Here is a 22,596-nt window from a genome sequence, read left to right on the forward strand (position 1 = left end):
CAAAAATACAAATTCCACTATCATAGTCATCTTAGTTTTCAACTCTTGCTTTTAAAGTATGCATTGTTTTCTGAAAATACAGCAGTGATTTCCCTTTCCTAGTGTCAAATTAGATATGATACCAGGGACCTGTAACTAATATATAAATAAGAAGAACAAAGACTGACTATAAAGTGCATATACTTTGATTTCAGAACAGAACATATTTACTATGGTCCCTACCCCGTAAGCATGTGGTTAGGTAACTTAATTTATATAGCTTGAATGGAAATACATGCCAATTAAAGTAGGCATAAAATAAAAATAAAATAGAACAATAAAATGCAAGTACTTGAGTGCTAAAAGATTCAGTACTTAAGATTAAACTGTACATAATAGTGCTTTGCACAGGTTTAAAGAAGAACATACTCAGTTATATAAGGAGTTTTACAGAATTGCATAAATATTTAGATAGTGACCACATGGTCATAGTCATATATATGAGACTAAATCTATAGAATACCCATATCTCACATAATATGCTCTACCTGCTTCTTGAAGCAGGCCATCAGAAAATGAAATGGTCCACTATCATGGAAAAAAAAGGATCAAAATGCTTTAGCGGCCTCCAAAACTCCTGAATTATTGTCAGCATTGGAATGTATTTTGGATATGACTTATTTGCCAAAAATCTGAAATAAAGAGTTGCAGTATCCCCTATTAAAAAATAAATGGTGATCAAAAAGTATCAGGTATGTTTCTTATGATTTTAAGATGGGATTAATTCAACAAAATATTTTTGTCCACCTCAAAGGAAAGTCTGGCTGTCTCACTATTCTGTAAAGGTAAAATGAATAAAAGGATCCAAGCCTGTCCCACCACTGCCCCGTTTGGTTTAATATCCATTACTTGTTAATATGGTAATATGAAGATCAATATGCTTTAAATATGTGAATGTATTTTAGAATGTATCATTTCCTGAAGAGGTATGGAATTACCAAGCATGGGATGTTGCAAAAAAGATTACAGTTCAACACTGTAAGGTCAGTGTGACCCCACTGATTATACATATGATTGATGTTGTGTGTTCACTTTCTGATTGTGAAATGATTCTCTACTGATGCAATGGAAACACTGATCAATATTATTCCATATAGTCAAGGCTTAATTATGATTTTAGAAACTGAAAATCCCCACTATGACCTCTTACTTTGAGGTTCAAAGATGATGGGGTGGGATTAGCTTCATTTGAGCATAGGATGCCCACAAAACAATTTACCTTTAAACAATAGCTCTGTAGCCAAAAAGGAGAAAAAAAATATCATCTCCTTAGCACATCTTATATTTATTTTGGGAATATTCTGGGACCATGCATTCAAGAATGAAGATGAAATGCTCCCACCAAGGAGAAAAAAATAATTTGGTTTTCTAATTTCAGTATGAAAAAAATCATGACCCTATCATTAGTTCACTGTTTTGGAGGAGGAGGAACAAATCCATTCTAGTTCTGCACAAGAAATAGAGACTATATTTTTCTATGCCTAATCATGAGAGTTGTAAAACAGAGAATCACACTGAATATTACCAAGGGGAACTAATCTTAGTGATAAAAATAAATTACAAGGTAGTTTCTGCTAAGATTTATACACTGAGCAATTTCTGAATTGATTTCTGTGCGTGCATGCAAATGAAAAAATGGAATATGGATGAGTTGTATACAAGTAACTTGCTCACTGATTATCCTGGAAAACCTAAAAGCCCATAATCCATTAAACTGGAGCAAACTGAATGGGATCACCCACACAATCTACACATTCACACTTGTATCACTTGCTGTACTCACTGGGATAATGCCTTCAACATATAGCTGACTTCACGGTCATCTGCATTTTCTAACAGCCTCAAAATAAATACATTGGCCAAGCTCTGTCCTTGGTCCTCCAACTCTTCCACTCGAAGAAGCCCTCGAGGAGCAGAATCAAATACTTGGTATTTGTCACTGAGGGAAATAACAAAAGGTTAACTAGTCACAGGCTGGTTCTAATTATCCTTTTAAAATGGGACAGAGGAACAGACAAAATATACTTGTCAGAGATGAACCAGAATAAAATATTTTTGAAGATTAGAAGAATATATGACTTAATCTCAGCTATAAATTAAAGGGTATCTGGATGTAATAAAACTCTGAAAAACCCTTCTCTGTTGCAAGATACTCCTAGGGATATTATTTTAAGGACAAGCAAGAATAAGATGACCTGGTTTGTGGCTGAATCCACAGCTTGGAAAATAGCCCAATTCACCTTGTGTTCTTCAGCAAAGGATCGTTACCTTGTCGTGGTGCTGGAGCTTGAGCACCTCAATGATGCCATGAGCTAAACCGTGAAGGGCCACCCAAGACGGGAAGGTCATGACAGAGAGGTCAGACTAAATGCGATCCCTGGGGAAGGTAATGGCAACCCACCCCAGTATTCTTGCCGTGAAAACTAAATGGATCAGTACAACCAGAGATATGTCGGTATACCATCGGAAGATGAAACCCCCAGGTCAGAAGATGGTCAAAATGCTACTGGGGAGGAACAGAGGATGAGCTCAACTAGCCCCAGACGTGATGACGCAGCTAGCTCAAAGCCGAAAGGACGGCTAGCAGCCGACGGTGCTGGTGGTGAACGGCGAATCCGATGTTCTAAGGATCAACACACCATTGGAACCTGGAATGTAAGATCTATGAGCCAGGGCAAATTGGATGTGGTTATTGGTGAGATGTCAAGATTAAAGATAGACATTCTGGGCGTCAGTGAACTGAAATGGACTGGAATGGGCCACTTCACATCAAATGACCACCAGATCTACTACTGTGGACAAGAGGACCACAGAAGAAATGGAGTAGCCTTCATAATTAATAGTAAAGTGGCTAAAGCAGTGCTCGGATACAACCCAAAAAACGACAGAATGATCTCAATTCGAATTCAGGGCAAGCCATCTAACATCACAGTGATCCAAATATATGCCCCAACCACAAATGCTGAAGAAGCTGAAGTAGAGCAGTTCTATGAGGATCTGCAGCACCTACTGGACAACACGCCTAAAAGAGATGTTATTTTCATCACAGGAGACTGGAATGCTAAGGTGGGCAGTCAAATGACACCTCGAATTACAGGTAAGTATGGCCTGGGAGAACAAAATGAAGCAGGACATAGGCTGATAGAATTTTGCCAAGACAATTCACTCTGCATAACAAACACTCTCTTCCCACAACCTAAGAGACGGCTTTATACATGGACTTCACCAGATGGACAACACCGAAATCAGATTGATTACATTCTTTGCAGCCAAAGGTGGCGGACATCTGTACAGTCAGTAAAAACAAGGCCTGGAGCTGACTGTAGTTCAGATCACGAACTTCTTCTTGCACAATTTAGGATCAGACTAAAGAGATTAGGGAAGACCCACAGATCAGCTAGATATGAGCTCACTAATATTCCTAAGGAATATGCAGTGGAGGTGAAGAATAGATTTAAGGGACTGGACTTAGTAGATAGGGTCCCGGAAGAACTCTGGACAGAAGTTGGCAGCATTGTTCAGGAGGCGGCAACAAAATACATCCCAAAGAAAGAGAAAACCAAGAAGGCAAAATGGCTGTCTGCTGAGACACTAGAAGTAGCCCAAGAAAGAAGGAAAGCAAAAGGCAACAGTGATAGGGGGAGATATGCCCAATTAAATGCAAAATTCCAGAGGTTAGCCAGAAGAGATAAGGAATTATTTTTAAACAAGCAATGCGCGGAAGTGGAAGAAGACAATAGAATAGGAAGGACAAGAGACCTCTTCCAGAAAATTAGAAACATTGGAGGTAAATTCCAGGCAAAAATGGGCATGATCAAAAACAAAGATGGCAAGGACCTAACAGAAGAAGAAAAGATCAAGAAAAGGTGGCAAGAATATACAGAAGACCTGTATAGGAAGGATAACAATATCGGGGATAGCTTTGACGGTGTGGTCAGTGAGCTAGAGCCAGACATCCTGAAGAGTGAGGTTGAATGGGCCTTAAGAAGCATTGCTAATAACAAGGCAGCAGGAGATGATGGCATCCCAGCTGAACTGTTCAAAATCTTGCAAGATGATGCTGTCAAGGTAATGCATGCTATATGCCAGCAAATTTGGAAAACACAAGAATGGCCATCAGATTGGAAAAAATCAACTTATATCCCCATACCAAAAAAGGGAAACACTAAAGAATGTTCAAACTATCGAACAGTGGCACTCATTTCACATGCCAGTAAGGTAATGCTCAAGATCCTGCAAGGTAGACTTCAGCAGTTCATGGAGCGAGAATTGCCAGATGTACAAGCTGGGTTTAGAAAAGGCAGAGGAACTAGAGACCAAATTGCCAATATCCGCTGGATAATGGAAAAAGCCAGGGAGTTTCAGAAAAACATCTATTTCTGTTTTATTGACTATTCTAAAGCCTTTGACTGTGTGGACCATAACAAATTGTGGCAAGTTCTTAGCGGTATGGGGATACCAAGTCATCTTGTATGCCTCCTGAAGAATCTGTATAACGACCAAGTAGCAACAGTAAGAACAGACCACGGAACAACGGACTGGTTTAAGATTGGGAAAGGAGTACGGCAGGGCTGTATACTCTCACCCTACCTATTCAACTTGTATGCAGAACACATCATGCGACAAGCTGGCCTTGAGGAATCCAAGGCTGGAGTTAAAATCTCTGGAAGAAACATTAACAATCTCAGATATGCAGATGATACCACTTTGATGGCTGAAAGTGAAGAGGAACTGAGGAGCCTTATGATGAAGGTGAAAGAAGAAAGTGCAAAAGCTGGTTTGCAGCTAAACCTCAAAAAAACCAAGATTATGGCAACCAGCTTGACTGATAACTGGCAAATAGAGGGAGAAAATGTAGAAGCAGTGAAAGACTTTGTATTCCTAGGTGCAAAGATTACTTCGGATGCTGACTGCAGTCAGGAAATCAGAAGACGCTTAATCCTTGGGAGAAGAGCAATGACAAATCTCGATAAAACAGTTAAGAGCAGAGACATCACACTGACAACAAAGGCCCGCATAGTTAAAGCAATGGTGTTCCCCGTAGTAACATATGGCTGCGAGAGCTGGACCATAAGGAAGGCTGAGCGAAGGAAGATCGATGCTTTTGAACTGTGGTGTTGGAGGAAAATTCTGAGAGTGCCTTGGACTGCAAGAAGATCCAACCAGTCCATGCTCCAGGAAATAAAGCCAAACTGCTCACTTGAGGGAATGATATTAAAGGCAAAACTGAAATACTTTGGCCACATAATGAGAAGACAGGACACCCTGGAGAAGATGCTGATGCTAGGGAGAGTGGAGGGCAAAAGGAAGAGGGGCCGACCAAGGGCAAGATGGATGGATGATATTCTAGAGGTGATGGACCCGTCCCTGGGGGAGCTGGGGGTGTTGATGACTGACAGGAAGCTCTGGCGTGGGCTGGTCCATGAAGTCACGAAGAGTCGGAAGCGACTAAACGAATAAACAACAACAAACCTTGTGTTGCTCTGGGAGGTGGGAGGGGGTTGGGGCACTCGTTCCTGTGTCTGGAGCATTATTTGGGGAAACATATACTGGTCAATGACCCTAGTAAAGATTTGATTTGATTTGATTTGATTTGATTTGATTTGATTTGACTTGATTTGACTTGATTTGGGGAAATGAGTCCAATCTCCTACTTATGATGTAGTTTCAAAAAATAAAAGCACCTAAAGTGCCTTTAACTTGTTTTCCATTAGAATGGGATAACAGATGAAGGGATGTTAGACCACAATCCAGATATAAATTGGGCCACGTGTCCTAGGAATCAGCGCACAAGTTTTCAAGTTAAGTGCATTTTGACGTTCCCGCTTCTCTGTGCTTTGGCAATTTAAGCAATACCCCACTTTCCACCCCTGGCTCATCTTCAGCATCTCTGGTGATGCTCAAATGACTCTATTTTATATATTAACACCCATACGTGCAACACACAGACTAAACTGGGACTGGTGAGAAGGGAATAGAACACAAACAAAAGAACATAAGTAAGACACACATCCACAACAACATATTGTTCAAAATTATTTACATAGATAGAAATAAAAATTAACAATAAGTAATGTATAAATTTCAAAAGTGATGTATATTTGGAAGATTGTTTTCTTAAAACAAAATAAAATATTAAAGTATTTTATTAAAAGAAGAGGGAAGGGATGGGAGCAGAGGAATGAAAAATAGAATAAGAAAACCACTTTTAAAAGGATCAAATGAGAGCAAAAATAAGGACCACTTGATTGTTTGTCAGTAGAAACCACTGATATACACAAAATCAGATAGAATTAGATTCTTGACCACAATGAGGTAAGATTATATTAATCTCAATTTCTTTCCACCTCCTACAAACTCACCCAGTCCAAAGACTACAATGGGATGACCAACTGCAAGGATAAATTTGTTCTGTCAGATCCTCAATACAGTTCTCTACCTCACCAGGTTTCAATGAGCAAATGCCAGAAAGTATTACTTTTAAAAATTTCCCATCTCTAAAAATCTCCCATTTCTCTATATTAAGCTCCAAAACTACATAACTGATGTGAAAATCCACTGACAATTTTGAGTAGCAGACAAGGGAAATCCATCACTTCCATTTCGTCTTGTGCAGTGGGATTTAGAAGTAACAGGAGCAACAGGAGAGGTTTAACCAGTCTTTCTCTGTTGCAAATCTCCATTTTTCAAAGACACTTTGCCACACGATTTGTGAAATGAAAGGAGAGGTAACAATTCTTAATTTTAAAAATCTAGAATTATAAAAGCATATGCATTTAATTTATTTTTAATTTAATTTAATATTTCAATTCTGAAGCCACCTGACTGCACAAGAAGTCTGGGCAGCTTACAATTAAAAAGTATAAAAAAGAAAATAACATCAAAGAAAAGGGAATACAACTGACCAGAAGAAGCAACCATATAACACAAAAGCCAAAAAGATACCAAAAGGAACCCCACAAGGGGTTTGACCACTGTGATAACCCAAGGCCTGGAAGAACAGCTAGGATTTTAACAATTTGCAAAGAATCTGTAAACTGAGAGCAGTACCGATCTCCAGGGGGGATATCATTCTAGAGGACAAATTTGCTTAAAACAATAATGACAGCTAAAAAGATTTGTCCAACACTTTATACCTGCAGCTAAAGTTGTAGTAACATGAGATATTTTGGATGGTGGACAGCTATAAATATTGTAAATAAACAAATAATAAATTAATAAAACATTAACTGCTAATGAAACATAATTTCTCCCAAACTGTTAATTTTGTCTAATTCACACTCACCCAGCAATTTGTCTGCACAGTACTAGCAAATCGTTGAAAAGGAACAAGTAGATTTCTCTAAAGAGTTTCTTTGTACGTAGCGTACGGGATGTTTTAGGGCCATTCATCTGCTGAAGTTCTCCCTGCTTTAGCAGCCAGCGGGAATGAGAGATGATGGGCACAGACTAATGACGGAAGGAAAACAAAGGTCAGAATTAATCGGAATTCACCACTAAGAAAGGAAAGTGGTCCTCTTAAAACAAGGGCTAGCACCTTTTGGCATTGTGGTCCTTCAAGAGATATAATAGGTATAACAGGGGCATGATAACCTAATCATAAGGGCTGAAAGTGTGTGGCCTACCTGGAGGTTTTGTTGGTTAACAATTGATTTGCTTCCATATTTCAATACCATGACTCTGTGGTCTCCATAGCTACAAAAATGGCACTGAAGGACTAATACCTATCTCTACCCTAGAGTGGATGCAGCCCATATTAACAAGAGATACACAGTTCTAAGAGGTGGAATACAGTGTCAGTTTCTAACACTGCTACTATTACTGCTGCTATTTATTGAAGATCTTTCTCATAAATGCGAAAGAATGATATAGGATATAAGTTATATGGGATGTAGCCAACTAGCTGGGATGTTATCTGAAGAAACATAGATTTGAACAAGCAACAGTGCCCTCTGGAGGGTTTATGGTTAGGCCATTTCCCTAGAATTTCACAATAGTTTTTTTAATTACTCAATATACATTCTGAATCCGTTTGCTTTTTAGATTTTCATTCCATAATTCCTCCAGGAACTCAAGGCAGTATATATGGCATTCCTTTCTCTATTTTTTCCTACAACAAAAACCCTGTGAGATAGGTTGGGCTGAGGGAGAGTGACTGGCCCCAAATCACCCAGTGAACTTCCATAGCAGAGGACAGACTTGAATCGTCAATCCATTATTCAGTATGAATGTCAGCCATTTCAATCTAGCCAGTCCTTCTGTAATGTAAGCCAAGAAAAGAAGGAGGTCTAAATAATGTTCTGCTTAGTGAAAGCTAAAACACTTGTATTCATACTTTTATCAAAATTTGTCAGATCATGGTTTATCTCCATCAAGCAAAGAGGCTTTTCCTCCACAGCCCCAAATCCTATTTTTCAGATAATCTGCTTCCATCAAATTCTACATGTCCTTTAAAATCCAATTCTCTCCTCTGTCATCATAATTTACCAGCTTGCATTTATACCTTGATCTTAAATTCTAATTTCTTCTGGATGCTGATCATCTGTTCTGTGCGGCTCATCTTTCTAACACCTTCATTACATGCTTTCACCACCTAAAAGAGAAGGATAAGAGACCCTCAGAAATAGGATTCCTTGTCCTAAGATCCTGCCTTGGAGCTTATGCCACAGATAAAATGAAGGGACCATTCCAACTCTTTGGAACAGCAATAAGCAAACAACATAGGGCAATCTAAGTATGACAATACTTAGATTATCTTATGGTTAGGCAAGTCCTTGTCTACTTGCTTCAACTAAAATTGTAGGTGCACCTGCCAGCTCATTCAGCATGTAGGAGTGGAGGAGTGGTATTGAAAGTCCCTGAGATCTATTAAAGACTGCCAATATTATTGCCAAATAAATAACATGGATATGTTTATAAGTTACCAGGAGGTGAGCTCAACTCAAGGGAAACTTTGTTTCTGTTATTTTTTGTATTTCTGTTTAAGGGTCTGACTTCTAACCTAGGTTTGTTACAGATTGGTCACTCTTTTTTCCTGTGTAAATAGACACATTTTAAAATATTCTCTAATTATATGACTTTAATAATGTCACAGGTAATAGAATGTTTGGGCAACGACACATAAAAAGCTATAATGTCTCTAAAATTTAATGTTTCATTCAAACAGGATGGGCAGACTAATCTAACTGCACTAAAATATTTGGCTATAAGACTTATATACTTAGTCTTAATATACTATTAAGATATTAATACACTATTAAGAACCTGGTCCCACTGATATTGAGGGCTGATCAAAAGAATAATTTTCGAATGGTTTTAAAGATATATTTCTAGTTGCTACACAACTTTTGGCATGTACCTGTTCAACATACTGGGATGCTGTCAAATTCCAATCTAGTTCCCATTATTGAGCCATGCCAAAACAAGAATATTTTATTTATTTATATATTCAGTTGTTATACTGAGATAATCATGCTACTGTCAGTGGTGTATGCATAAAACATCTACAATGCAAATAATTCAACCAAACCTAAACTAAAATGGAGAATAATTATATAAAAAACCATGATGGTATCCAACTAATCAAAGCCCTTCAGAAGAGCTCCATTTTAACTTGCTTTCACAATGCTAGCAAAGTTGACTCTCTTCTGGTCTCAGCCCTTGTAATGTCCTGACAATGGGGGATTACAAGCAATGTTTGTATCAGATAGGTTAATTCTAGTTAAAGAAGGCAGTCCTGGAGATACCAAGTGATACAGTATATGGTTTTATAGGTCAAAACCAGTTCTTTAAATAGCAGCAGGAAATTTACTGGCAATCAATGTTAATGCCAGCAGCACAGGTGGAATGTGCTTCTAGCATCTTGACCAGCTAGCACATGGGTTGCTGCAGTTTGAACCAAGCAGAGTGTCAGAGTGGTTTTTGAAAGCAGCTCATGTAGAGCAAATTGCAGTATTCCAACCAAAGCACATGAGTTACTGTCATAAGGTACTCCCACTCCAGGTAAGGTCACAATTGGTTTTTGTGTATGGTGAAAATCACACAGTCGCTTACAACATTTTTTTAAATAGAAATGAGTGTTTAGCTTTAATTTACATGTGTAGGCCATATGTATACTTTCTGTCTCAACATGGATGGACTAGACTGGAGGCAGAGTTGCCATCCTGCATGACTAAGGGAGGGCAGGTACCTTCATACTTCCTTTCTTATCAGACCCTGGTTTAGCTTAATAGTAAAATTTGTAATTTGGCCTAGCCCATATGCATTTGGACAGACAACACACATGCTCAGGGGGTTCCAAAATATCGAGTTCAAATGAAATGAAACACTTTTAAAGATACATGCCATGACTCAACAACTTTGGGATCATAAAAGTAACTCTGCACTTCTAGATGTAAATCTGACCTACTAACAGCCCTTGAATGGTGGCAGCTAATTAAATTAACTGCTCTCCATGGATTTTTATCACCTTCAAGTGTCTGACAAATGCTTTGGAGCCTAAAGTCTGAATCTGTTTTTCCTCAGAAAACAAGTTTCCTCTAAGGATTCTCACATATGTAGGTATACAATTTGTCAAATCACCACTAATCAACCCCTGCTTATACACTTGCTTGAATAGTTTCCTTTAAGGTCAACTAAAGGAAGTGAAGAATTTTATAAATATTACATCAGCCATTTTCCTGGCTTTCAGCTCATTAAAACTGCATTTGTCTAAAAGGGAAAGTGAAAAACCAAAAAAAAACCTTACTATTTCCAGTTCCTTGTGAGCCTCAAGGGCAGTGATTTCACGTTCAGATTTTTCTTCCACTTTCTTCAAGATATTCTGCACAAGAAGCAGGAAAAAATTATTTTAATGTTATTAACTTCTGCACCTAGTTCTGATAACACAGCAGGACATTTTTAATAGGGTTTTTCTGTATGTGCTCCAATTCCAGGTGAGAGAGAGAATGTATGCATGTATGTATGTATGTGTGTACACACACACACACACACACACTTCTATCCCCTCTGTTCTTGACTGATTTTATGAACTGGTAAGTCAATATTATTGTTGAACAGGTACTACTTGAGTACATGTGTAAGAATATGGTGCTGACTGAGTAGTACCATCTTTGTCCTCACAAAATAGAGTGTTTACAGATCTACTTCTACTCAGCCTAATGCCCATGAATGTTCCTTACTGGGTTTTCCTCCCCCATTTGAATTTTGTGATCTCCTTCACAGGCAGCACCCACATAGGAATGAAAAGAAGAATATAACTTTGTCATACCTGTACCAGCAGCTTCAGCCTAGTAATTCTTTGAAAAGGCAAAATCAAGAATGATGAGAAAGGCAGGCCTTTGCATTTTGGATCCAGTTCCAATTGTGAGATCACCTCCCGGAAAGCTGGCTTGTCTTGGCTGACAACATAGGAAGATTGAGAGTGGTATTTGTTATTTCCTTTTGTTTTAAACCTGCTCTATGTGATTCTTTTAATCCACGACACTACCTTCCTCAATACTCCTGGCCTTTGGCTTGGGTCTTGTTTTGAAAATTGTGGTGGAAAAATGTTAGCATTCTGATTGTTGGTTTATGGTTCAGTCTATTTATAATATTGGGAAATGGAAAAATAGACTTTTTATGTGCAAGCAGGAGTAATGGCTTCCCTTGTGTAGCACATACAGACTTAGCTGCATATGCTGTGTGTGTGGGTGTATGTGAATGGAGTGTGTGTCCAAGCAGTTGAGTCAGAGGCATAATTATACATTTTTACACAGTCAGATTATTGTGGTATGGTGAAATGCATATAGTCATAGAAGATGGCTTTCTATAAAGTGTTTTAACCAAGGGAGACCTAGCTGGAAATGTCAAGATGAAGAACTCACCTGGCCCAGATGGGAAGCAGCTCAGGGTCCACCAGTGTCAGTGATATTGCTAGTGTGATTCAGTAGTACAGAAAAGCAGCACACAATTTTTGTTTATGCTGCAAGGAAGCCCCCATTATTGGATTCTCCACAGCCAAGAAAAGGCAGCATTGTAAAGGAACTTTGTGTTCATAATGAACTACAATAGATGGAAGCCTTTGGAATAAAAAGATTAAATCTAAATTATTGGTTTAAAGCCAAAGTGCACAACAGCTCTTTCCAGCTAGGGCTGCACTTGGCCTTTGAACGGCATGCCAGGGGCCAGAATCAAAAAAATAGTGGGTGGGCCAGGAACAAAACTAAATTTAAATTAATTTATATTTAAATGTAAGTAAAACGAAGTATAGACAAGCATTTATTCTTCAATCACATATTTACTAATTTCCTTCCTCAGTCACATTCAAAATTACAGTTTGATAACAATTTGGGCATCTCTGGAAGCTGCATCCCAGGCTATCAGGGGTTTTTGATTGGGCATTCCTGGTTTACAGGTTTAAACACATGTTGCACCATCAACACTGGAAGACAATTCAGGCAAACAGTGAACTCTGACTCAAGTGAATCCTGGACCTGGTGAGACCCAGATGAGCTACTGAATGGGTTTTTTCTGAAAGAAGAGAAGGAATAGATGGAACAAACCACAGGCCAGTTTGGCCCTGGACCTGGAAAGGAGTATAATCATGCAACACATATACAGCAGGAAGCACATTGAGTTGAACATCCATTATATCTTTTCTTCTATATCATTAAATCTTTTCTTTGAAAGATTTCCTATTGACTTTATATCCCTGTTTTTGTTGCTTAACTTTTGGTTGCTGGAGCAACTTCAAATGGAGGCATAGTAAGAAATTTAGAGAATGCACTACTTCTCACCTAATTACAGTTGGTGCATCTAATGATTTGCACTGTTCTTCAATGTTCTGAACACAGGTTGATGCAAGGAGTGAAGTCCCACACCATGCTAACCAAATTTATCTACCTCAGTCCACTTTCTTTTCAGTGGTATTCATTCCTGAATTTATCTGCCTATGCAAGAATTATTCGCAAACCAAGAATAATTTCCATCCTGTAACATCACAGATCTCTAAGGACTACCGTTCCCTGCTATTAAATACGTGTTAAGGAGCAATTTAATCTTGAATTACAGGAGGAAACGGTAGTTGGAAAGGCAGGGACAGAAATGTGCTTGTAACAGCTTCCCAGTATTCATAATACAGCTCAATTGCTTAAGAACTAGACACTACAGAGTATTATTTGGTTTAAAGATTTATTTCTCTTCCTCTGGATATAAAATGGGAGTATATAAAATGAAAATCAGTCATCACTATTGGTGAGCTGCTACTTTTCCCAAAGTAGCACTATGGTTATAATTCTATGGTTAATACTCTCTCAAGAGAGAGCTGTAGTAAGCTGCTGAGAATCAGAATGATTCAACAGCATACAAATTTTAATAATAATAATAGTAAGAATAATAATATACAAAATCAGCATAAAAGCAGATAGCCCTGGACTAATTATTACTATTTTTATCTGTGTTTAGGCAAATGCTTTTCTGCTTTCATTATTCTTTTCTACGTATTTTAAATATTCTTTTCAGACTGCCCCTTTTCTGTCATAAGGTAACAATGTGTGTATGTATGTATGTATGTATGTATATATATATATATATATATATACACCCTAAACTTTATTAAATGATTGAATTTTCATTACTGAAATATTAATATAATATCCAATTATGAATGGGTCTAGTGGTTAAGGCAACAGGCTAGAAACCAGGAGACTGAGAATTCTAGTCCCACCTTAGGCATGAAAGCCGGCTGGGTGAATTTGGGCCAGTCCCTCTCTCTCAGCCCAACTCACCTCACAGGGTTGTTGTTGTGGGGAAAATAGGAGGAGGAAGGAGTATTAGGTATGTTCACTGCCTTGAGTTATTTGTATAAATAATAGAGGTGGGATAGAAAATAAATAAATAAATGAATGAATGAATGAATGAATGAATGAATGAATGAATGAATAAATAAATAAATAAGAAAGTATGCTGCGGTTTTTCTTGTGCTAATACGCTTTATATTTTTTTCTACTTCACTGTTAATATGAAGTGGTTCAAAGACAGTATATGTATTGTATCCTGCAGCTCTTTTCTTTACATCATAAGCAAAACAAATAGCAGCAAGCTGATATCTCAATAACAACAACAACAACATTCCTGAAGAGTATGCAGAAGTTAGGTAGAGATATCGAAATAAGACAGTGTATCTCATACAGGTATATGCAGTAAAGTGCAGGGCAAATGACTCTGGTCTATAGAAAGTAATTAAAACAGATATGGACACCTTCAGATAACCCCATAGCCTATTCTCGCTTCTGCTGATAAATTCAGTCATAATTACCACCCAGAACTGTGTGTAATATGTAATGGTTGGATGTAGCCTTTGAAAGTTTATGTTTAAAGTGTTATGCTATATAATAATTAGCCAACTTATACCCTTCCCCGGGCCTCAATTTGACCTAATTACTGAAATATAAAGCTATCCTTACTGAATATATTTGGTACAGAGGACTTCAGCATGAACCACTATGAATGGCTAAATCTGGCATTTTAACTGTACATGTTTGACATGATTCTGCCTAGCCTTTCTTAGATGCCTTTGGTAAAAATACTCCTGACCTTACCAGGATACATCTTGTTAAATTAGTATTGCAGATAACCTATGAATTAATTGGGCATTTTTGTCCCTTAAATGTTTTTGCCTAAACCTTTTCAGGAGGGGTGAAGGTGAGCAAGGTGCTGTAATTATTAGGGAAGCTTCAAGCAGTATTTTTAATTCTGCTTACTGTGATCAATTTATATTGTTTTCTTATTTTTATGTGCATGCTCACAATTGTTAGTTCATTTCTTAATGTAATGAAGAATTTTTTCTAAAAATCTAGTGTTATCTGCAATATTTATGGTCTGTTCCAATGTTCTTGATTAAGCTAGTAAAATTAGATGTGTTATCAGTCACAAAGAAGACTTGCAATGAAAAGAACCTCATAGCTTCATGGGCTCACCACTTAGAAGAGCTTCTCTCTTTCCATGAATTGGTAGGAAGGAAAGGTGTCCTGCCAAGATTAAAGGAGGTCGAGGAGATACAGTCTCTTGATAATAATCGTATGTTATAAAAAATTGTGCCATGCAGACTAAGGGACAGAACAACACACAAAGGTAATAGCCCTCTTTCTCCCCAGGTACATGTCTTCCTGTCTTTTTCTGGTATGAAATGGATTACAGGGTAAGAACTTAATTCTACCTTAGGAACAGACTTGAGTTCCTCAAAACTGGTAAAAGAAGTCCCCCCTATGGGCTAAACTATTAAGACCCAGAAAGCTGTCCAGTCACTGTGCTGGAGTAGAACTGTTTCATTAGCAAGCCATGCTTGAGAGATTACACTCACAGAAGTTGCTTGTAAGCTCTTTCCTGGTAGGTCTGGTTAGACACATAAGTTACATATACTGAGAAGTGGCTGATAGTGTGCTGGTAGACAATGTCACAGACATCAGAGATTATAATGTTCTCTTCTACCCGCTTCTCAAGATCTAAGAGGAATCTAAATGAGAAATCAAGAATTAATCATTCAAATAAGTATAACAAATGGATATAGTCAACAAAGAGAAAGCAAAGATTGCTACAGAATCTTCAGTTTCAGTGTTTTGCTTCAATTCTTTCCAGGGAGAAGAATCAGTATAGACTCTAAAATATTTTCATTTTTATTTGCATTGCTGAATGAAATCTATTTTTTTAATAGCTTGAGCCATGTGAGTATTATATCTGAAAGTTCATTCCTTTTTTAAAAACATTATCTACTGTAAACTAAAGCATGACTGTCCAGTCATTTTCACTTTATTTTATAAATAGGTTTAAACAACGTATTATACAATATCAGCAAAAGATATTGTATATGTTTTGACTGAAGAAATTGCTTGGACAAGCAGCGAAATGTTTCTACCAAAAAGAAAGAAATCCAGTTGCCATGACTCAACCTACAGACAATTCCACCTGGATGACTGAGAATCTTCATCGACAAAAGATACTGATGGTCCAGTTTTTAAGCTGAGATATACCTGACCCTAGATAGACTGTTGAAAACATAATGTTACCAAGAATTTGCTGAATGTTTCATTATTATTATTATTGGCCAATTCTTGTCATTGTTCTCTATAAATTAAAGATTTCTGCCCCCACTTCAGGGAGAACAGCATGCATATGTGACCACATACCCATGGCCAGACATCTGATTCCCAAGAAGAGATGTTGCTGTATAATGAAAGTAGCTGTATGAGGAATGTATAATCCTATTATATGTATAGGTGCAGAAATGAACTAATGTACATTATGACTGATACCCACATAATAATGGCAGTAAAGAATCTGGTAAACACATAGAGTGTCATGCAGTTTTCTCATGTGGCTGTTCTGATGCAAAAGATATAGGATTTAGCAATCATACCATTTCAGACAAGCAATTATGGATAATATCATACATTTTTACTATGTTATTAAGAAAGCATATTAACTCATATACAGGAAGGTATAAATAATCATAATCGCTATCTGTCCCTTTCAGGGAAAAGATGGGGAAGTTTAATCTCTACTCATAGCAACCATTAAAAGATTTACCGCTCACTGACTGCCATGACATCCAGGACATTGGAGAAGAGGATGTGAGCCTCTGAAGGATGCAAAATCTTTTTCAACCGCTCATCTTCCATGAAATGATTGATCAATAAATTCAGACTTTTGTAGTATGAGGCTTCTGAAGTGACCAGTTCAAACATAGCCTGCAGGAGAATTCCAAAACTGTATTATGAAATTGTGATTCTGAAACCTCCATTATTGTTAGTTAACTCTTCATCAAAGGGACAGGGTGAAAGTTAACAAATATCTGAATATTTATTTCATTCACTATCAAGGCAGTCTTGTTCACAAGAATAAAAAGAAATTGAAAATACATATATGAAACAGCCATGCAAATATTGGCTGAAAAAATGAGAGCTTGCTAAAATGGGTTTATGCACACTGGAGGAAATATGCAGATTTTGAGATTGCTATTCTGGTCCAGTGAATGGCATCTCTACTTATAGCCAGCTGATGCACGTGCTCCACTGACTTCTGTGGATGTTCATCTATGCAGATGAAACAGAACATCCTGTTGGGAGCGTTAAGCAAAATACAGTTACAGCTGAATCAAAGTCTGTAGGTTTAAAAGAACAAGAGGGCCAAAATACTTTTTCTTGTGGGCTACAACTTGAAAATATTCTCAAAATAAATCATTCAACAGAAGATATTATAGTCCTAGAATGCAAGACTTCCGTTATTTTGCATTTTTCATTATACTTTAAATAGAAAAAAATGCCAGTGTGTACATTGATAAGAATTACAGAGTAATTAGTTGGAAGGGGAAAGGGAGTGATAGCAGTGTTGTAAAAGTGAAAAAACACTGCTTGTGAAAAAAGCAGTACTGTATGAAATAGACTGAAGATAAACATTCCATTTCAGCATCATTGCCAGTTTCAATTATCATGGATTCACATAAAGTAGATAGTTCCTTAATTGCCTAGTATGGGAATACTGTTTCATAACAGAATAGACAAAATGAGACAGCAAAACATCTGAGAGGCAAAGTAAAGAAGATTGCTCATATTCGGGAAAGTTTCTCTAAAGCTGATACCCTTTTCAGAAAAGTATTTAAGTATTTAAATATATATGTCTCATTTCATTAACACTTCAAATTATATTAGTAACATTCTGAAATGGATTACAAATAAATATGTTTTGATTTACTTCAGCACAACCAGCATAAATAACCAGTACTGAACTGAAACATGAAGCTATTCTCCCTCCCTGAACATCATAAAAACATTCCCCTTTATTTATATACCTCATTGTGTTAAGTTATACATTGATGGGAACCACTCTCTTTGCCTAATACAGCTGAACATGGGTAGCTAGTTGTATTATACTGTCAAGGAGCACATCTCCATTGTATCAGACTGCCGTTACCTAGCACCTTCAGTAGATTTCCTCTTCAAGTATATGTGACAGGTAGAGCACAGCCATCAGCTCTGGCCTGCAAAAATCTGGAGGGGTACTCAATGGAAGCAAAGAATGAGTTTTCTGTATCTTTTTCCCACAGTCTAGTGGTTGTCTGGAGTTTTGCAGCTGAGATCTGGTAGTCCTAAGAGAGAGAATCTTCTTTGTGGTACACCTTATTGGTGAATGGCCTTGTCAGAAAATTGTAACTAGTGCAGACTTTGCATTATTTCTGTAAGACTGCACAGACATGTTTTACTTATGGGCAAAACTAAGATTCTGCTGGTTAAGCTACATTCTTTTAAGTGCCTTATAGATGTTTACATTTGTTTCATTGTTTTATTATACAAATATTTATTCTGATATAACTTTTTTTAGACATAGTTTCTATATACACTGTCCTAGTACACATAAAAATGAGCATTTTAAAACAATTTTAATAAATAATCCTATTTGATTCAGGTAAAAGGTGCATTGAGTTACATGTTCAGAAAGGAAATTATCTATTTACACTGCATTGTTGTCCATGGGTTGTATATCCAAACATGAAGTCACATCTACATTCTATTGCAGGAAGTCTATAACTGGAAATGAATCAAAGCAAAAGTCTTGCTCCTAGCAATGAAGCTACCAGTACAGGATGGCAAGGCAAGGAATGATGGCCTAGTTTCTATGGCAACGGGGATGCATTCCCTCTTCCCCCTCCAATCATACGGAAAGCAACGCAAAGACTTTGTTAACATTCAGTGACACTGTCAAACAGCTAAATATAATAGCCTGTATGACACTTGTCATCATTATATTCTGTGGTTCAGAAACACACTATGCATAACCACACACTGAAAAAATGTTGGAATGCCAAAAGCTGGCACAAAACAATAACATTTCAAATAGGGTTTAAATTACAATTATCAATTTACCCTAAAAAGCTCAGTCATGGTTGAACTATTCTGCTATTGTGATTTTTAAGTTTTAAGACAGGGTTTTTTTTTAGAATTTTAATGTTTTAGAGATTTTAGTTTTATTAGTTTTTATTTTGTTTTAGAATTATAAGTGATTATGGAATTTTATACGTACATATACAGTATATGCCTGTAAACCACTCAGAACAATTGTAAATAACATTTAAAAACGCTAACCTAGTCAATAGCTGCATTTGCATGACACACTGAACCACAAAATAGCCAACCACATTTTATCCTAGAGAGATGTATAGACTTAGTCATATGGTTTGTTTATGTATTGCCCAGTATCGTGTACAAACCCAAAACATAGGATTTTATTAAATCATGATTAATTAGGGGCAAACATGTTGTACAAACTAGCTTCTTACACGATTGCAATGGTTATGAAACAATCTGTGGAATTTTTCATTCCAATGTTAATGATATATATGCCTCTAAAGATATTCCAATGAAGCCAAAAAATCCTCACCTTCCTCTTGAAGTGAGGGATAACACTAGGACAAAAAGTCAATATATGTGGCCAGAGTATGACAGGTATGTACTTCAATAAAACTTACTTAGGTTTTCAGAAGAGGACTAAATATACCTCTGGCATTGCCCCGAGGGCAGAATAATGCTAAGAAAATTAAATGTAATTGTCTAGAATCATTGCAAAAATATTTTCACATGCTAGTAATTAAATCATAAATTCATGTAATTGTTAGGCAGTTTTTCAAGCCGCCTCCATTATAGTCACATCCTTGGTCATTTCCTTCTTGTCAGCATGGTACAAGAACCTGAGTAATATCTCTTCTAGCTTGTCTTTCTATTTTCTGCATCATTAAATCACTCCCATTTAGCACAAGGGAGTCCTGGTGATTCATGTTTTTTCTGTACTTGATGCTCAACAGATGTCAAGATAATTAAAGATATCCATCAGTGATATAGTCATTTTTATCATTATCCCATTAGTGTTTCCCCCCTTATGTTGATCTAAAATACGTCAACCTGCTACAGTGTACACTTATTGCAACTGGCACTTAGCATAATTTCAAGATTTACTGAAAAGGTAAAGTTATAGCTTCCTCGAACACTTTTGGCTTATACCCAACCTGTTTGGCAAGTCCTAAAAAAGCAAAAATATGAAGTTTTCATTGCAGTTTTAGCATAATATTTTAATAGACATTTGTCTACTTTTGTCTGATAGTGATAGATAAACCCTGTCATCCCTAATTCCAAAGGAATATATTAGTTTTCTAAGCAATTTCTTCTTCCATTGATTGAAGATAGAGTATCCATTCCATGCTTTGTCTTTACTTGTGGCCTCTTTCAGTGTTACTTGTATTCAGTAATGGCTGAGCCTCAGCTTACCTGGAAGCAGTGTTATGTGCAGGTGGACCCAAGGATCACACCAGGCAAAGTCACTTGAAGAGTAAGTAACTTTAAAATCATGGATGCAAAAAAGATGTACAGGTAGTCCTCAGGTTACGATGGCAATTGGGACTGGGATTGCTGTCACTAAGCGACGTGGTTGTAAAGCATGATAACACATGACCACATTGCTTAGTGATGGCAACCCCGGGCAGTCTTGGTTGCTGTTGTAACCCCAAGACATGCAAATTGTGAAGTGGGAAGAGGTGGAAGTTCCAGGGCCAGCGGAGGCTGTGCATGGGTGGAGGTGTGCTGCAGGCAGGAGAAACAGTGGGAGTGACTTACTGGAGCGACTTGCAACCCTCCCTGCTGGCTTTCATTGAGTTTGCTTGTGGGAAGCTGGCAGGGAAGGTTGCAAATGGCAATCACGTGGCCGCAACTCTTGCGATGTCATAATTGCGAGCCAGGCACATGAGCGCCTGGATAGCAATCATGTGACTGCGTGGGTGCTGTGATGGCCAGAACTTTGAGAACTGGTCATATGTCAATTTTTTCAGCACCGCCATAACTCTGAATGGTCGCTGAACAAATGAACATAAGCTGAGGACTACTTGTCTGGGGAAGGGTTCTTGATCCATTCAATCACCTCAGAGCAGGTCTTTAAACCTACATTTGTTTGTTATATCAAAATTCCTTACAGCACTTTAAAAAAGACAAAATGGAGCTTTAATGAAAGAAAAAAAAATCTCACTCTGTTTCTCACTTTCTGTCTCTCACCTTCAGATTAAAAAGAACAAAAAGTGAAAATATGTATTGCAAGAATGTGCCACCGATTCCAGCTTGACTGGAACCCAACATCTATCAAATATATCTATATATTTGGAGAGATGAACTAAAACAAGTCAGCAGAAGCAGGAAAAGGAACAACAAATAGGATTAAAGCAGAGGAAAATGCTGAAACTTGCTGTAGACATGCAAGTTCCTAAAAAAGGTCAGGGACAGTCTAGATCATGGGGAAGATAATGGGATCTGATTCAGGACAAGAGAGATAAAGTCCCCATGCTGCTTGTCCTGAATCACTGGCAGTTCCTGTTCAGATTCATAATTAAGAATCGTTAGATGCTTCTTTTTCTTAGAAGTTACCACCCAAAGTGTATTTATACTGTATTAGAAACTGCTATTTGTACCTACATCTCTCTTGTAAAAAAAGCAAAGGCTTTGCTGTAATTGTTGAGAAACCACCCTGTGCAAAGCAAACACAGCAGACCTGCAGATCCCTACCTATCATGCTTCAAAGCAAGGCCCAGGGCCCTTCCCATAATTCCCAGTCCAGCAAGTCTAGGAAAGTCCAGAAGAGATTTTAATGCCCTCAGAGAAAGCTTCTACTGCTACATTTTAGCTGCCACTGTAGTAAAGCTGATTCTCAGGGTTAGTTTCTCATTGTTCCCAGAGTCTTTAATCACAGTCCTGTGCTCTGTGCTACACAGAGTCTTCTTGGCCCACTGCAGGATTGCCATCTCTCCCGTTTCTATTTGGTAGATTATTTAGAACTATTATTTAAAGAGGATGGGGTTCTTCAAATCCCACCCTTGGTGGCTTCATGGACACATTCAAGAGTTGTCTCTGCAACAACACAGATATGGTTTCCCATTGCCTTCAAATGATGGTTACTTAAAAGTATCATCGGCCCTATTTAGTCACATCTTATCTGACAAATGCTTAAGGCTGGAACAACATGTCTTGTATAATGGGGAATACCAATGAAAACAACATTCTTGTATTTACTCCACATTCTATATCTTTGCAATTTGATAATAGTGTGTGTGTGTGTGTGAAACTCCTATTACAAGACTTGATGTTGATATACCCTTTTCTCTATCTATATTAGTTCAGATTAATTCCAAAGTGCCATATTTTATTTTAACACTATTTGCAAACAGAACAAAACTGCAGGACAAACCAGAAATAAGCATTAGGCTCATGCTATGTAAATTAAATTATATTTTAGCTCAGCCCTGGTTACAGTCTGTAGGCATAAAAAAAGCAAACAAATTTAGCATGCTTAATTTTATAATGAAAGCCAGTTTGTATAGTGGTTTAAGGTATCAGGCTAGAAAGAGGAGACCGTGAATTCTATTCCTTTCTATTCCTGTCTTAGACACAAAACCACTGGGTGAATTTGGGCCAGACAATCTCTCAGCCCTAGGCAGAAGGCAATGGCAAACCACTTCCAAAAATGTTTGAGACTGCCTCTAAGACACATGCA

At 37.5% G+C, this 22,596-nt stretch overlaps 1 protein-coding gene across 2 annotated transcripts in view; it reads right to left on the reverse strand.

The window, feature by feature from the left end:
* The window catches only part of NGEF (neuronal guanine nucleotide exchange factor), a 68,883-nt gene that overhangs the window by 3,394 nt on the left and 42,893 nt on the right, over positions 1–22,596 (reverse strand). For both annotated transcript variants that reach the window (XM_063306892.1, XM_063306891.1), the window contains exons 7-13: positions 16,603–16,763; positions 15,380–15,532; positions 11,309–11,438; positions 10,787–10,861; positions 8,543–8,632; positions 7,325–7,488; positions 1,823–1,978 (exon numbers count right to left, since the gene is read on the reverse strand). In XM_063306892.1, the coding sequence (XP_063162962.1) occupies positions 1,823–1,978; positions 7,325–7,488; positions 8,543–8,632; positions 10,787–10,861; positions 11,309–11,438; positions 15,380–15,532; positions 16,603–16,763 (929 nt within the window). The remainder of the gene's footprint in view (positions 1–1,822; positions 1,979–7,324; positions 7,489–8,542; positions 8,633–10,786; positions 10,862–11,308; positions 11,439–15,379; positions 15,533–16,602; positions 16,764–22,596) is intronic.

Source organism: Candoia aspera, chromosome 6 (genome assembly GCF_035149785.1).
Source record: "Candoia aspera isolate rCanAsp1 chromosome 6, rCanAsp1.hap2, whole genome shotgun sequence".
Taxonomy (NCBI): domain Eukaryota; kingdom Metazoa; phylum Chordata; class Lepidosauria; order Squamata; family Boidae; genus Candoia; species Candoia aspera.